At 42.2% G+C, this 17,144-nt stretch overlaps 1 protein-coding gene across 1 annotated transcript; it reads right to left on the bottom strand.

Moving 5' to 3' along the window:
* Positions 1-4,613: 4,613 nt before the first annotated feature.
* Positions 4,614-16,747, bottom strand: alg8 (ALG8 alpha-1,3-glucosyltransferase). The gene is made up of 13 exons (XM_049591168.1): positions 16,659-16,747; positions 13,427-13,505; positions 13,063-13,256; positions 12,702-12,811; positions 12,424-12,491; positions 12,210-12,336; positions 10,681-10,784; positions 9,994-10,114; positions 9,452-9,591; positions 8,766-8,905; positions 7,022-7,119; positions 6,572-6,644; positions 4,614-6,154 (listed from the first exon to the last, which is right to left on the bottom strand). Exons 1-13 carry the CDS (start codon positions 16,739-16,741, stop codon positions 5,923-5,925), a joined length of 1,569 nt encoding a protein of 522 aa, XP_049447125.1. The 5' UTR covers positions 16,742-16,747; the 3' UTR covers positions 4,614-5,922.
* Between the last annotated feature and the right edge of the window lie 397 nt (positions 16,748-17,144).

The following is a 17,144-nucleotide window of genomic DNA, read 5'->3' on the forward strand; positions in this document are numbered from 1 at the left end:
AGGGTAAAGTTTAACAAACCCCACATAAAACAGCGAACACAATACAATATATTAAACATATGCTTTAAAGGAGCTGGTAGGTTGTTTCCTCTGCACAGAGCCAGGCTAGTTGTTTATTGTCTTTATGCTAAGCTAAGCTAACCACCTGCTGCTGTAGCTTCATATGTAGTCTACAGACATGAGAGAGGTAGCATTAGCCCCTTTTACTGTTCAAAGCGGAATGCCGCGTCGCTTTTCTGCTTTGCCGTTCTGTCGAAAAGGTGCGATCACAACAGAATGATGGTAGAGAGCTGTCTCGCCTTTGAGCCTGCAGCGGAGGTAGTAAGAGCGGTGAAATGACAGGACAGAATGGGTGTGATGCTATGACGAAGTGTTATGTTTGCGAGCCACTGTGTGGAGACATTAGCCCCTTTCACACAGCCTGTTCAAGGCAGGAATGTCGCGTCATTTTTCTGCTTTGCTGTTCTGTCTAAAAGGTGCGACCCCAGAATGGGGGGACAAAGTTGTCAAGCCTTTGGGCCAGCGGCAGAGGTCGTGACAGTGGTGCAATGATGTCTGTGTAAAAGGGACAGGACAGGACAGGTGTGATGTTTTGATGTTGTGTTATGTTTGCAAGCCACCGTCGGGAAATTTAAAAAGCAACTAACACCAGTTAGCAGCTAACTCAACGAAGAACAGTGGCCGAAAATGAAAGACATTAGCCCCTTTTACACTGCCTGTTCAAGGCGGGAATATTGCATGGTTTTTCTGCTTCGCCGTTCTGTCTAAAAGGTGCGACCACAGAATGCTGGTACGGAGTTGTCTCGCCTTTGAGCCTGCAGCAGAGGTAGTAACAGCGGCAAAGCAAAAGGGACAGGACAAGATTGGTGTAACGTTTAAATGACGTGTAATGTTTGTAAGCCATCACTGGGAGATTTACAAAGCAGCTAACAGCAGTTAGCAGCTAACTCAAAGAACAGTGGCCGAAAATGTTGCAAACCAAGGAGACATTATCCCCTTTCACAATACCTGTTCAAGGCGGGAATGTCACGTGGTATAAAAGGTGCAATCATGTAATTGGGGGGGGGGCAGGGTTGTCTCACCTCTGAACCGGTGGCGGAGGTAGAAACAGCGGTGAAATGACGTCCGTGTAAAGGGGACAGCCGGAAGGATGGGGTTGGTTTGATGCTTTGATGACATGTTATGTTTTTGGGCCACCACCAGGAGACTTATAAAGCAGCTAGATGCAGTTAGCAGCTAACTCAAAGAATAACAGTGGCCGAAAATGTCGCAAACTGGGGAGACATTAGTCCCTTTTACACTGCCTGTTCAATATCACCCCATTATATTGCCTCACCGTACTGTATAAAAGGTATGAAGGCAGAATGATGGTACAGAGTTGTCTCACCTTTAAGCCAGCAGCGGAGCTAGTGACATCACTTCTCAGAGGTACTTTTTACAGCACTATATTTATCTGACAGCTTTAGTTACTTTACAGACACAGTTTTCGGTAATATTAATCCAAAAACATCATATATAACATTAAAAAAATGAACACTTGTTGTACTGCTGAAACATACTTTAACTTCAGTGAGGTTTTACTTGTAGTGGAGTGTTTTTTCACGCTGTGGTATTAGTACTTTTTCTGCAGTAAAAAGTCTGAATACTTCTTCTACTACTGCTTGTATACTTACAAGTGTACCTGAAGGATTAAGAAGCAGATCCACTGATGTGACTGTTTAAAATCCAAAGGAAACTCATTAGACCATTTAAATCATAATAAATTAGGAACACAAACTGATTCTGGATCAGATCGCACTGAAACATTTTTCATGTGTAAAACTGCCATTTGGTTTTATTTTGAAAGACTTAATGTTTCCTCTGCTTCAGTGTATGTTCCCATTCTTTAAGAAAGTCTGATGACGTTTGGATGAACATTATTTCATTTTGTAAATTCACAGTGGTAGTTATTCATAGTTTTGTGCGACTGGTCTCTTATTTCCAAAGGAAATCACTGAATGACTGGCGTGTTTTTACTTTTATACGATGATGAGTGAAACGAGATCAGGACGACGGAGGAGGATGTCTGCGGAGAGAGGACAGACAAAGAGTTGGAGGTTAAAGTTGAGGAGGCCATTCTGTCCTTAAAACTGCTAACTGGTAGTAGTATAGTCAGATCCCACCTGCAGATTAGCGACAGCGCTAACAAACAGTTCTTATTGTGCAATAGAGAGACTTTTACAGTGAAGATGTGTAAAACTGTAAAAACTCTACGTTCATTATAACGCATCATGTTTTGTGTTGCCTTATCAATAAAGTTTTTAAACAAAATGTGTGTCGTGTTGTTGAAACAATAAAGAGACCTGGAAACAGTGTTGGAAGTGGGGCCTCAATCATTCCTATGAGAGGTGGACAGGTCACCAGGCTATCACAGGGCTGACACATAGAGACAGACAACCATTCACACTCACATTCACACCTACGGACAGTTTAGAGTCACCAATTAACCTGCATGTCTTTGGACTGTGGGAGGAAGCTGGAGCACCTGGAGGAAACCCACGCTGACACGAGGAGAACATGTCAGAGCACCTGGAGGAAACCCTCGCTGACACAGGGAGAACATGTCGGAGCACCTGGAGGAAACCCACGCTGACACAGGGAGAACATGTCAGAGCACCTGGAGGAAACCCACGCTGACACAGGGAGAACATGTCAGAGCACCTGGAGGAAACCCACGCTGACACAGGGAGAACATGTCAGAGCACCTGGAGGAAACCCACACTGACACAGGGAGAACATGTCAGAGCACCTGGAGGAAACCCACGCTGACACAGGGAGAACATGTCAGAGCACCTGGAGGAAACCCACGCTGACACAGGGAGAACATGTCAGAGCACCTGGAGGAAACTCACACTGACACAGGGAGAACATGTCAGAGCACCTGGAGGAAACTCACACTGACACAGGGAGAACATGTCAGAGCACCTGGAGGAAACCCACGCTGACACAGGGAGAACATGTCAGAGCACCTGGAGGAAACTCACGCTGACACAGGGAGAACATGTCAGAGCACCTGGAGGAAACCCACGCTGACACAGGGCGAACATGCAAACTCCACACAGAAGGGCTCCCCCACCCTGGGTTTGAACCAGGAACCCTCTTGCTGTGAGGCTGCACCACTGTCATTCAAAATCATTTATCCCCTCTGCTTTTCATCTTTTAAATTATCTGCAATTTTTTAAATTGTTTTTATCTCTTTTATTGATAATCAGTCAATTAACTTTTTATCATTTGTAGATCATGTTCTTCCACTGGACTCCTTGGCAATTTTTTAATACTGATCTATTAGTAATATATTTTTAATTATATATATATATATATATATATATATAGCAAGCTGTTCAATTTGCTGCTAGTGGGATTAATAAAGCTGTTGTTTCCATAATCGATAATATTTCCAGTGCTGATTTATTCCTGAGTAAATAATGTTATCCTCATTGTCTTTCTCTCGGCTGCTGCTGTGTGACAGTGACGCAAAATTTCAAAATAAGGGGGCGATCACACAGAGATGAAACACTAGAAGCGTGACACCAGTAAAACAATTGTTCTCCTATGATACGGCGCGTCTGACTGGCGTTCAAGCGTCTTTTTAGACAGGCGTTTTAGACGCGCATTTTTTTTTGTAGATGCTTCTTTTTGGACGCGCATTTTTAGATCCGCGTAGACGCTAAAAAGTTAAAATATTTTCAACTTTTTGAGCGTCAGATGCCAGTAGCACCATTCGTCATTGTCGTCATTGGCCCAGGCAGCCAATCAAATCCTCCTTCCTGTTTTGTTGTGGCAGTTACGGCAGTTACGAGTGACACACAACACAATGCAATCCGAAGACGAGAAATTTATCCTGACAATATTTGATTTTTAAGAATTATACAACACACGCACACCTCAGTACTCGAACAAACACAGGAGGGGACACGCATGGAGCTGTGCGAGCAGCGCAACGAATTTGTCTGGTGAGTACAATGTATTTGACGACGACGATATCGTCGTAGCAGCTAGTTAACTTTCAGACAGTGGGATATGTGAGAGGGCTGGTGACCTTATTTCGTAGTTCACAGTTTTTGTGCTGCATTTTTATGTATGAAAAGTGCTATATAAGCAAAGTTGGATTTGATTTGAGCTCGTGATAGTTTCATGTAAGCTAAAACTGTCTCTACTGTCTTTGAGGGAAACATATTCAAGGGGAGACATAGAGAGATGACAGGAGGTGTGTGTGTGTGTGTGTGTGTGTGTGTGTGTGTGTGTGTTGCACACGCACCCCCGCTCCACAAGCGCTCCTTGCTGTTTTTTTTGTCTAGCGTGCATTGAAGCGTTTCAAGCTTCTTTGAAGCGTCCGCGTCTCTAGCGTCTCATTTCTGTGTGATCGTCCCCTAAAGGCGTACACTATGGTGGTGATATGAGCTGATGTTTTCACTTTGCATCATTAAATCAATATATCGATCCAGGTCGATACACCCCTAGAAAATCCCCCAGTAGAGTAGACTTACCTTGAGTTTGTACTCGCGTGCAGCACTCGAGTCAGAAGGTGATGAAGATGAAGATTTAACAAACATCATTAAAAACACAAAATGGGATAAATTAAATTTGTTTTTATTTCAAAATAAACAAACATAAATGTCTTTCAGCTGTGCTTTGGTCCACGTGGTGTTTTATTTATTAAAAACAGGAAGTGGTTCGTCACTCCTGGTCTGAAGGCTTCAGGTGAATCGCAGCCACAGAAACACACGTTCTTGTTGTTGATACGACTCGGGGACCGAACGCTGGATCCTGATGTATTGAGTCTCTTAAATTTTCAGACCGTGGATCCAAGTTCCTTTCTCCAGCTCCCGTTCAACAGGTTTCCACAAAACTAAAATATTTTTCTATCAATAAAAATTATTTCAGCTGTAGATAATCTACTTAGGAGATTTTTGGAGTTAGTTGAAGGACAGTATCAGCAGGAAACTGCACTTTATAATTTAACTGTGTTTTTTTGGGTATTGTTTATTTCAGTGTTCAAGTTGTTCAATAAATATGTATCTGTTTATTTATCCTAATATCGTTATTGCAGTGTTCAATGTTGTCACATTTTCCTCGTACCGTGCAGCACAATCTGCCGCCTCCATAAACTCACACTTTCAGTTCCAGAATTTTGGATCTGAGCGTCACTGAACTCTGGTTGAAGATTATTTGTTTTTGTCTTGTATTGATCAGCAGCTCAGCTGGGTTCTCCATTGATTATATTAGAAACACAAAAAACTGATCAGTGGAATCACGTAGAAGTGCTCGCTGAATGTGAGGAGGAAGAAATATGACACAAGTATCAATAAATGAAAAATTAAATAAATGTTTAATACAGGAATGAATGAATAAATGAATAAATGCAGTTGTACAAAAACATTGAAATAAATTTGATATTTATTTACACGTCATGTTTAATTATCAAACTTTATTTATTCATGCATTTATCTTTTAATATCCATTTTTACTTCAACATTTTTTAGACATTTATTCTTTTATTTATTTACTTATTTATTATATATTATTTATTTATTCCTGTATTTATTTATTTATTTATTTATTTGTTGATACTTGAGTCATTTTTTGTCCTGCATAGCTCCTGGCATCAAAAATGTGTATTTACAGTCGGTGCTGTAACAGTGCAGCTGCTGTAAACATCTGGATGTGACGTCATGTGGTCTGTGTTTGGTCAGTACTCCACAATAAAAAGAAGAAGAAGAAGAACTGAAATGGAGGCGGAGTCTCAGAGCACATCACCAACAGAGTTTTTGGAAACATGAGTCTCTGTCTCCTGATTGGTCAGTCAGCGTCTGAGTGCCTCGTCAGGGTGTAGGTGTGTTCTGGGGGGTCTAACCTGCGACCTCTCGGGCGCAAGACGCCGTCTCACAGCTGTTTGGGCTTCTCCTCCTTCTGCCCCCTCAGCAGACTGATGTACAGACGCAGGAAGGAGTAACAGACGCCCACGGAGCAGTACACCGAGGTCGCCAGCAGCGGGAGGAAGGGCAGCTTCTGTTGCCATGGTGACAGAGGGAAGACGACCTCGCAGGCGACCGCCACGGCGACCAGTCCCAGCAGGTAGATGGACTCCAGAGGATGGAGCAGAGACCCCTGACCGCTGAGAGGAGAGAGTCAATAATCTGATTACAACTGATGATGCTGCAAAGCACTCTGGGTACTGGAGTTCTTGTTATCGTTCCTATGATCTTTTTTTTAATTTAAATCTCTTGAGATCAACATGTGAAGCGTCAGATATCTGTGCAATGAAGATCAAAGTATTAATATGGTGACGCTCTGTAGTTTATTATTTTTACTGTTGTCACTATTATTAATATTATTATTTTCTTAGTTTCTGTAACTTACAGTTTTAATAACTCTGTGAACTCAGCATCTTTCAATGAAACACATCTTCATAAAAACAAAATACGAATGTTCGGCCTCAAACATCCAGTTCAGCTACGTGACGTCTTCACTGTCACATGTAAACACTTCATTTAAAGCGTCACAATAAAAACAATAAAACTTGTTTCTTCACCTGTGAAGTTTCCTCAGAGCGGTGACAGAGTAGATGGTGAACATCAGCATCAGACACACTTTGATGGGCAGCTCTGTAACACACATTAAACAACAGACGTCAGGAGGGGTCATCAGAGGTCACCGCTCCTGCACAGCTCACCGAACTTCAACTGCTCCGCAACTGTTTGAATATTTAAGAGAAAAAGATGAAAATGCAGAGGTGGAGGAAATACTCAAATGTATACTTGAGTACTGTCTCTGAGTACACAGACTTTTCACATCTGTTTAAATGAAGCCTGGAATTGAATTTAAGCCTTTTAAAAAATTCAAAATGAAGAAACTAAACGGCAGAATCTGTCTGAAAAGAGCAAAAGAAAAGTGATGAAACTTTGAAGGGTCAGAAAATAAAATGTAAATTTCTCAGCAGCTTACTGACATTTCAACAATCTTTAGATCGTCTGTTTTTTACCTGCGGGGGTGAAGATCAGCGGAAACAATGAGTAATGACCTGTGGTGGCCAGAACCAGGAAAATACCAGCATCCTCTCTGCTCTCAACTGCCAGGATGCTACAGGAAGAGAAAACAGACAAAAAACTAAAGTCAATTAAGTCTTGGTTGACTGATTTATTGAATCCAAAGGCGTCAATAAAAATGTTGAGAGTGATTTCTGATTTTATGGCCCTAAACTGATGAACTCAGTGACTCTGGATTTTAGAGCGACAGGCTCTGTCTTTGTGTTTTTAAATTAAAGACGGTTCTTTGAGATAATTTTATAGCCCAAAGTTTGAATCATTTAATATTTTTTTTTATCCCTGGTTTTATTCTACTCCATTTTATTCTAACTGTACGTTCACACCAAACGTGATGGACGCGATGTCATCGCCCGTAACGCAAGTATCGCAAATGATTGATCACAAATGTCACCTTTTTGATCATCGCTTCGTCGCTTCAATCGCGATGACGCAACCCTCCTCCCGCAATTTTCTTCACCTCCTGCTATTTTCTCGTCAACCATGGCTGAGTTAACTACCGTAGCTGCTCTTTATCTGTTGTGGACGTCTGATTTGGATCGGAGACCCAAACGCCGCCGTGTCTGGGTTCACAATATCCTCCAGAAACGCACACAGCTGGGTGAATATCATCACCTCCTGCAAGAGCTGCGTCTGGATGACGGTCGTTTCCAGCGGTACTTCAGGCTGACGCTGGCCCAGTTTGAGGACCTGTTGTCGCGATGTTGCTTGAAAAGTTCAAATTTTTCAACTTCAAGCGACACACGCGATGAGGCGATGGACGCGTAATCGTTTCATCGCGTCGCTCTTATCGCCTGAAACGCGTCGCACGAAGCAACATCGCGTGTCATCGCATCATTTACATTGATTTTGAATGGAAACTTGTGGCGTTCATCGCATCCATCGCGTTTGGTGTGAACGCACAGTAAGACTTTTATTTACTGATTTTTCTTTTTACATTTTGTTGTTGTAATTGTTAGTCCTGCAAAATGTTATTTATTATTGATTATTTTTGTGTTCATTTTTGTTTCAAGTTTATATTGTTTTACTTTATTCTATCGACTTTAATTCTTTACATTTTATTGCTGCATTTTTTAATTAAAATTTATTCTATGAACTTTTATTTATTAATTTATTTTTAACATTTTATTGTTTTACTGTTGTAATTTTTAAGTCCTGCGAAATATTTTTTATCCTTTAGCCATTAGTCTTACAAAAGTTTATTTATTAATATTTATTTTTTAAATTTTATTTTATTCTACTAACGTTTATTGATTGATGTGTTTTAAACATTATGTTTTCTCGTTGTAATGTTTAGTCTTCCAAAGTTTTTTTTACTGTTTATTTTATGATTTTATTTTATTCTATTGACTTTCATTTAATAACTTATTTTTAACATTTTATTGTTTCACTGTTGTAATTTTTAGTCTTGCAAAATTCAATTTGTTATTTTTGTTTTTCCTTTTTTCAAATTCTACTGACCTCTGTTTATTCATTTTAACATTTTATTGTTATAATCTTGCAAAATAGTTTTTATTGATTATTCTATTCTTTTATTTATTGATCTTTTTCATTTTATTGCAATTTTTTTGTTGTTGTTTATTTATTTATTTGTCTGTGTTGTTTCACTTTTGTTATGTGAAGCACTTGAGGCAACATGTTTGTTTGTTCTGGTTAAACTGTGTAAATCAGTTGGAGGCTGACCTGAGCGGCAGGATGGCGATGAGGATGGCTTTCTCATGGACGTGCCAGCCGAACATGAAGGAGCCGAGAGCGCAGAGAAGCAGGCAGCGCAGGAAACCCCGAGCACCACGAGGACGCCACCAGATGGACGCCACCGCCGGCTTCAGAGACGGAGGACAGGAGACACAGAGAGACGGTTCAGTTTAGTTTCGCTTTAGTGGATCGTAACACACCAGGTATGGAAATAATCTGCAGACACTCCGAATTAAAAATGACACCAAACTTTTCTGTGGATGTCAGTTTCTGAGTCATGACAAAGGTCAAACTGTGTCCTGTAACTGACAGTAAGGTTTGTCGTTTTCAGCTGATTTCCACAAAACGTGTGGCCCCTGACGGCCCATGAGGAGGAGTCAGCGACGTATAAAACAGTCAGTAAAACAAGTTTTTTTTACTATCATGAATCAACGCAACCACGAGAGGTCGTTCAGCATACAGTCAGACATGTGCACACAAAATATTAGGCTGACTGGTCCAGTAGTTTGCAGGATTAGCTGCAGACACAGGACCAAACCCATGATCCTGGAGGGGGTAAAAACACATGAGATGATTCATCTGCAGAATATCTGACCTCAGCCGGCGTTTCTCTGCATGTGAGAGTGAGGAGTGTGACTGTGAAGCTTCATCAGGCGCGGTTTGCTGAGACTCACCAGGATGGAGATCAGAGTGCAGACGAGTGTGACGGAGGGAGTGACGGAGGGGAGGACCGAGTGCTGAAACTCCTGAACCAACCCGCCCGTCATGGAGGCTCGAGGGAGCTCCGCCTCCTCCAGCAGCTTCAGACGAACTCCTGAGCAGGAAGATGTTTCTGTTAAGGCCAAACAGGTGGTGCATTTCATCCTAATAATCAAAGCTCTGCCTTTAAATAACTTCTTACTTCCCAAAATGTACGACACTCTTTCCTCTGGCTCACTAAGGAAGGACCTCCACCTGCTCAGGGGATGTTCTACCTTAACTCTACGTTTTAACTAACTTTATGCTTCACCCTGTTTTCACTGAGCCACAGCGTTTAGGTCTGCAGAGCTGCTGCAGTAAACTCTACCGTCACGAAGGTTATAATGTTGAAACAGTTTCAGACAGGTGTTGATTCATCTGTATGGTCACAGTCCTGCTCTGCTGAGGCCTGAAACATTCATCAGACAACACAGAAATCTAAAGACTTCAGTAAAAAGAAAGGTCGATGGAGCCTCACCGAGTATCGCCAGGCTTTTGTCCAGCATGTTGTAGAGGGCCCAGATGTTTGGGGCCCAGTAGGCATGACAGAGGCCCCTCTTAAAGGGGAAGAGACGGGACAGGACCTGAGGGAGCTGACCCTGAAAAACAAACACTCAGTATGTTAACATGTCATCTAACTGGCCTACTGTCCTTGTCCCAGTATACAAGCACGGGAGGGGAATCCATTTATTGAGCCAAGTATGTGCGACTCCTCTACGATAGGTGGAGATATGCCCCCTTTCAGCTTGTTAGTATTGGACCTTTTTCCTGTTGATCTATTGCGTCACAACTGGAGGCGTTTTGTCGCCTCCGTCAGAGCCTTTAGAGACGTTTGAGCAGGAATGAGTGAAGACAATGTGGCGGCGGGACACAGCTGAGATGAGACGGAGGAACCGGGTGCACAGAATCATTTCATTACTCAGACAGCTACGTTCAATAGGTCAGTAATATTCAGGTGGATGATGATGAAGAGGAGGAGGAGGAGGATGACATTACAGTCAGATAGGTAACTCCAGTGGAGAGAGGCAAAGGAGGAAATGTGTCATCTCGTTGAATAGAACAATAAAATGGATTAAAAATGACGTCCGAAAAAAACCCAGTGACAGTGTGCAGAGGCCTTCACTCTTCAGTCTGAGTGATGCTGACGGAGGAAGACTCCACTCACCATGGCGATGAAGGGGCCGAAGGACAGAGCGCAGACAGAGGTCACGATGCTGCCCAGAGCCAGCAGACGGAGCAGACTGAAACTCCTCCACCTGATGGAGCCGTCTGCACAGAAACAAAACACAACAGTTACCGACACAACTACAAGAGGAAGATAAACCAACGTCTGTTTGCTGCTGCAGGTGGAGCGATTGTTATCTGACCTCCAAGATGAAATTCTGTCGGATGATCTGTTTCTATTTATAATCTTCCTGTCGCTCATTTTGAAAGAATCATGACTGACGAGGAATATTGGCTGATTCATGAAGTTAAAATGAGGGATTGTTGACATGACACCTCCTCCTTACACCACAACAACCAACAACCTTATGCTTCGACACTGAATCGACACTGTACCTACGCTGTAGCCTGACATGCACCTCCCCATTAATATAACGCCACGTCACAGTGACGCAGACCTCCTGTCTGTCTCTGTGAGCTGAAACCATTTCCCTCAGTGGAAACAAAGCTTTGATTTACTTTAATTTCACAGATAAGAAACAATAAATTGTGAAGACAATAAAGCCTCCACACACTGTGTGTGATTTATCCTGGCTGAAATATGAGCAGAGGAAATCTCTGCTAGGCTAATTTATACAATGTAAAATGCCATAGGCTTGTGCTAATAACGTTAGCATGTTGTATTTGTGGGGAAAATGTGTCCAGATAAAGACAAGTGTTTGTCTGTGAATGCTGCGAGTTATAGTGAAGCTGATTTGTGTACTTGTGTTTAAATTGCCTCTATTAAGCCATGTTTAATGTGTGTTTAATGTGTGTTTAATGTGTGTTTACTGTGTGTTTTGAATCAACTAAACTTTACAGCACTTCACAGAAACTCTGCCGCTGACTAGTGTTTAGGAGGTGTAACTGCAGAGTGACACAGACACACCACCGCACAAGTATAAATGCTCACAACAGTGTAGGCTCTGCCACAGAAATATAAACCCTGCTTACGGTGTCAGCTGATCAGCAGGGAGCTGAATGTTTCTGCTAAATGACCATCGCTAATAACAAGCTAGGCTAAACTAGACAGCAAGCAGGGCACTAACGCATCTTTTAAATGGTTCCTCTCTGGTCTGATCTCCAGCATGGCGCTGATAGCTACATGCTTTGTTTACATGATGTGACAGAAGTGCATATTGAGGGGCCGTTTTTGCGCCTTCAAATTCACTGTGTTAAATGTAGACACACAGCAGGCGCGCTCAAACGTCACAGGGATGCTGTCGTGACGCACAAGCACTCCTGAGCACCGATTTTTCAGGGCGTGACAGCTGTGCCCTGAAAAACTGAGTTCAGCTTCTGGAACTCAGCAACACACACCGCATGTTCATGTGACGAGGAACAATGCTACCTGACAGTCAGACACTAGTTTTCTGTAGACACGGTGACATTATGTTCCACTCAGGAGCAGCTGCTGACTCCGGCAGGTCACTCAGTCCAGTCCAGCTCTTTATCTCAAAATGTTTCCACCAGCCCGACCTGATGTCATACCTTTGTCGTCCTGGGTGAAGCAGTAACTCCTCAGCAGGTAGATGCCGTAGGCCGGAGCCACGTACAGGTAGATGTGCTTCAGGTTGAGCAGGACGGAGAACAGCAGCGCCCCCTGCAGGTGACGGGACTGTTCCACACAGAACAAACATTGTGAGGAGCATTTTTACATCAAACATTTAGAGACCCTTTGAAAGTAAGAGCGTCAGGTTGGTACCTGCAGGTGTTTAGCCACCGACAGCAGCAGGAAGCCAAACAGGAAGCCGTTATACTGGAAGTGAATGTCTGAGGGAAACTGTGAAGGAAGTTTCAGATTCATCATCATGACTGACGGTCGATTTAATCTCTAACACCAGGAAACAATGTGAGGATATGTTAACTCTATGAAACCAAAGCTTCAGTGTCTGATGGAAAATTAAAGTTAACATTTGAAACCTGATCCTCTGATGAAATGCTCATTTTAAACTGCGCTCTGGTGTCGCAGCTGAAGGATACGATCGACGATGAGGAGGCCGAAGTTCCAGAGCAGCAGGACAGCCAGGATGAAGGACGGGCGATTCAAAACGTCCCGAGAACTTTTCTGCTTCTGAACACACCTGCAGCACCTGGAGGAGGACACAACCAATCAGGATCGAGCTACTGGGAACATCATGTGGGACATTTTGACTTGATGCAGTGGAGGTTTATTCAGTGGCTCATTTCGTTATGTTTCTGAGAGAGAATGCGTTCAGTGTTTGTCATCGTCTGATAATGTGACGTGACAGAACAGTTTAAACCTTCGTGCTGTGACTGACAGCAGCTCTGTGAGGTCTGTGCAGACTGATAATAATAAAGGTCAAGTAGCGATCAGACTCACTCTCTGGCAGCGTAGATAAAAACCACGTCAGTGAAGATGACCGACAGCCTCTGGAAGAGGACGGTAGCCGGGCTGGCGTAGTTCAGATTCTCCACCTGCAGCATGTTTCTGTCAAAGTGCTGAGCAACGTGAGACAGACCGAGCTCGAACCAGGCGAACAGCGGAGGGTAGTCCAGAGTCCACTCCGACGTGTTCTGAAGGGAAGAGACCTTAAAGTTTACTGATCTCTCAGAGGACCGTCCTGCTCTGCAACACTGACTTTAAAAGAATGAATGTATTACGTGGTAGCTTTATGGTAAACGGTTGACAGGATGTAGGAAGGGTCACTTCCTGTCTGAAACAACAACATCAGAGTGAGACTGACCTCATGGTACCACCTGGACACTGGCAGACTGTGTGTGATCGCCAACCAGTTCCTGTGCACCTCGAAGTCTGTGGAGTGACTGACAGACACACAGAGTTCACTCAGTGGAGCCAACAAACACACCGAACAACAGTCACACCAAACAACAGTCACACCAAACAACAGTCACACGGAATAACAGTGACACCAAACAGCAGTCACACCAAACAACAGTCACACGGAATAACAGTCACAGCAAACAACAGTCACACCAAACAACAGTCACACGGAATAACAGTCACAGCAAACAACAGTCACACCAAACAACAGTCACATGGAATAACAGTGACACCAAACAGCAGTCACACCAAACAACAGTCACACGGAATAACAGTCACAGCAAACAACAGTCACACGGAATAACAGTCACAGCAAACAACAGTCACACCAAACAACAGTCACATCGAACAACAGTCACACATAACAATAGTCACAATGAACAACAGTCACACCAAACAACAGTCACAATGAATGAATGAATGAACAGTGACATTCTCGCCAACTAAAAGAAACAAACATAATCTTTTACAAGGCTGTGACTCATCCGTCTGGCCGGACTATAGAGGGAATCGCCTTGTTGTTTACAAATACTTGCGGGTAGAAAACCAGCAGAGTTTTTAGCTATATATATAGCCTATATATCACATTTTTCACATCACTGTATCACCGTTTAGACTAATCCAATGTTTGTAAAGTCTATAAACACAATGATTGAACAAACATTACTATTTCTGTGTGCACGTTTAGCTGGGCTAACCGTTAGCTGTTAGCCGTTAGCAGTGTCTGCAATAGGTAATAACTCATTAAACGGTCCGTGAAAAAAATATCTTTTCTAGCGGATATCTTAGTTACAACATGATTGAGCTAGCAAAGCAGTTTTGTGTCACAAACAAACACAAACAACAGTCACAATGAACAACAGTCACACCAAACAACAGTCACACCAAACAACAGTCACAGTGAACATGTCACACCAAACAACAGTCACACCAAACAACAGTCATACCAAACAACAGTCACACTGAACAACAGTCACAATGAACAACAGTCACACCAAACAACAGTCACAGTGAACATGTCACACCAAACAACAGTCACACCAAACAACAGTCATACCAAACAACAGTCACACTGAACAACAGTCACACCAAACAACAGTCATACCAAACAACAGTCACACTGAACAACAGTCACAATGAACAACAGTCACACTGAACAACAGTCACACTGAACAACAGTCACAGTGAACATGTCATACCAAACAACAGTCACACTGAACAACAGTCACAATGAACAACAGTCACACCAAACAGTCACAATGAACAACAGTCACACCAAACAACAGTCATACCAAACAACAGTCACAATGAACAACAGTCACACCAAACAAGAGTCACAATGAACAACAGTCACACTGAACAACAGTCACACCAAACAACAGTCATACCAAACAGTCACAATGAACAAGTCATACCAAACAACAGTCACACTGAACAACAGTCACACCAAACAAGAGTCACAATGAACAACAGTCACACTGAACAACAGTCACACCGAACAACAGTCACACTGAACAACAGTCATACCAAACAACAGTCACACTGAACAACAGTCACACCAAACAAGAGTCACAATGAACAACAGTCACACTGAACAACAGTCACACCGAACAACAGTCACACTGAACAACAGTCACACTGAACAACAGTCACACCAAACAAGAGTCACAATGAACAACAGTCATACCAAACAACAGTCACACTGAACAACAGTCACAATGAACAACAGTCACACTGAACAACAGTCACAATGAACAACAGTCACACCAAACAACAGTCACAATGAACAACAGTCACACTGAACAACAGTCACAATGAACAACAGTCACACCAAACAAGAGTCACAATGAACAACAGTCACACTGAACAACAGTCACAATGAACAACAGTCACACCAAACAAGAGTCACACTGAACAACAGTCACAATGAACAACAGTCACACTGAACAACAGTCACACCAAACAACAGTCACAATGAACAACAGTCACACTGAACAACAGTCACAATGAACAACAGTCACACCAAACAACAGTCACAATGAACAACAGTCACAATGAACAACAGTCACACCAAACAAGAGTCACAATGAACAACAGTCACAATGAACAACAGTCACACCAAACAACAGTCACAATGAACAACAGTCACACCAAACAACAGTCACAATGAACAACAGTCACACTGAACAACAGTCACACTGAACAACAGTCACACCAAACAGTCACAATGAACAACAGTCACAATGAACAACAGTCTCACAGGACAACACTATTTGGATTTTATGCAGTTTTATGTGTCCAAATACTATTACTACTCCTAATAATAATAGTAATAATCCTGACTATGCTGATGTACTCAGTTATGTTTTTTGACACGTGTGCTGGCTAATAAGCAAGAAATCTTTGAATTGTGAGATTTTCTGAAGAGGTTTGGTTGAAAAATAGATAACATGTATTTTCTGAGGACAAATAAACCACAATACATAACGCTGTAATTTGTTGAATTAATGCCGAAATTACCAGCAGTTAATCCTGACTCTACTGATGTACTCAGTTATGTGATATTTTTCTGAGAGGTTTGGCCTTAACAGAAATAAAACATTGCACTTTATATTTTCCACCGACAATAAAACTCCATACAGATTCTGATCGCACGAAACAAAGCAACAGTGACATGATTATTCAAATACGTGAACAGCAAATGTCTCATTATGTCACTTAAAGTTAATAATCTGTGTGAAACTTTTCAACTCAGCTTCAAAACGAACTTCTAATAAAAACGGCGCCATCTTGAGGCGGTTTGGCTACATTAATCTGGAAGTTAATAACACGTCAAGTTATCACTCGTCACTTTATATAAAGTCTAAAATAACAAATTGATACACACACATATATATATATACATGTGTCCATGACAACTCTATCATATCCATGCACAAGCAAGTTCCTAACGTTAAAGTTGAATTTAAAAACAGTATTTCCGGGCTTGTGGCTAACGTTAGCTGCTCAGTTTGCTAGCCGGATGCTAACAGGTGTCGCGGCAGATTTTAAATTTTCTCTCTGTAAAATGAAACAATCGTCCTGAAGCTGCAGCGCCGAGTGAAACTGCTTCATGCCAAAGTATCGACACTCACTATGCACTGATAAACAGACATTTGAGGAAAGAAACTCCCAGTGCTAACGCTGGAAACCAGCTCCAACTCTCCACCGCCGCCATGACAGTGACGTCACTGGCTCTTTAAACAAAGCTTTATTGACAAGCTCGGTGGCGGACACTGCGTAAACTGAACTTCCGTTTACACGACAAGTTTTTACAAACAAATAATCACCTGATAAAAAGTAGCAGCTGCTGATCGATGACTGCGAAGCTGTTTTCGTTTTCAGATTTTTAAATAAAGTTATTTTCTCATGACAAAATAACAGTGACGTCATCGTGTAGATGCCTTTATGATCTCTTCTTAAAGTCAGGAATTCCTACAGTTGTTGTAGTTCAGTGGGCCACAGACCTGTGGTAGGAATAAAGTTTTCATTGAGATCCTTGGCTTCAGTAAAAGTACAAATATCACATTTCAAAAATACTCCATTACAACTAAAACTGGGGAAAATGAGTAAATATTATC

This window comes from Epinephelus fuscoguttatus, linkage group LG12 (assembly GCF_011397635.1).
Source record: "Epinephelus fuscoguttatus linkage group LG12, E.fuscoguttatus.final_Chr_v1".
NCBI classification, from domain to species: Eukaryota; Metazoa; Chordata; class Actinopteri; order Perciformes; family Serranidae; genus Epinephelus; species Epinephelus fuscoguttatus.

What these genes read in the sequence shown, in the direction of transcription:
- alg8 (XM_049591168.1), bottom strand. Translation starts at nt 16,741, where the DNA reads ATGGCGGCGGTGGAGAGTTGGAGCTGGTTTCCAGCGTTAGCACTGGGA. An exon ending in CGGTGGCTAAACACCTGCAG is followed by an intron (nt 12,337 to 12,423) that starts GTACCAACCTGA and finishes TGTGTGGAACAG; the next exon opens with TCCCGTCACCTGCAGGGGGC. An exon ending in ATCGCCATCCTGCCGCTCAG is followed by an intron (nt 7,120 to 8,765) that starts GTCAGCCTCCAA and finishes CTCTTCCTGTAG; the next exon opens with CATCCTGGCAGTTGAGAGCA.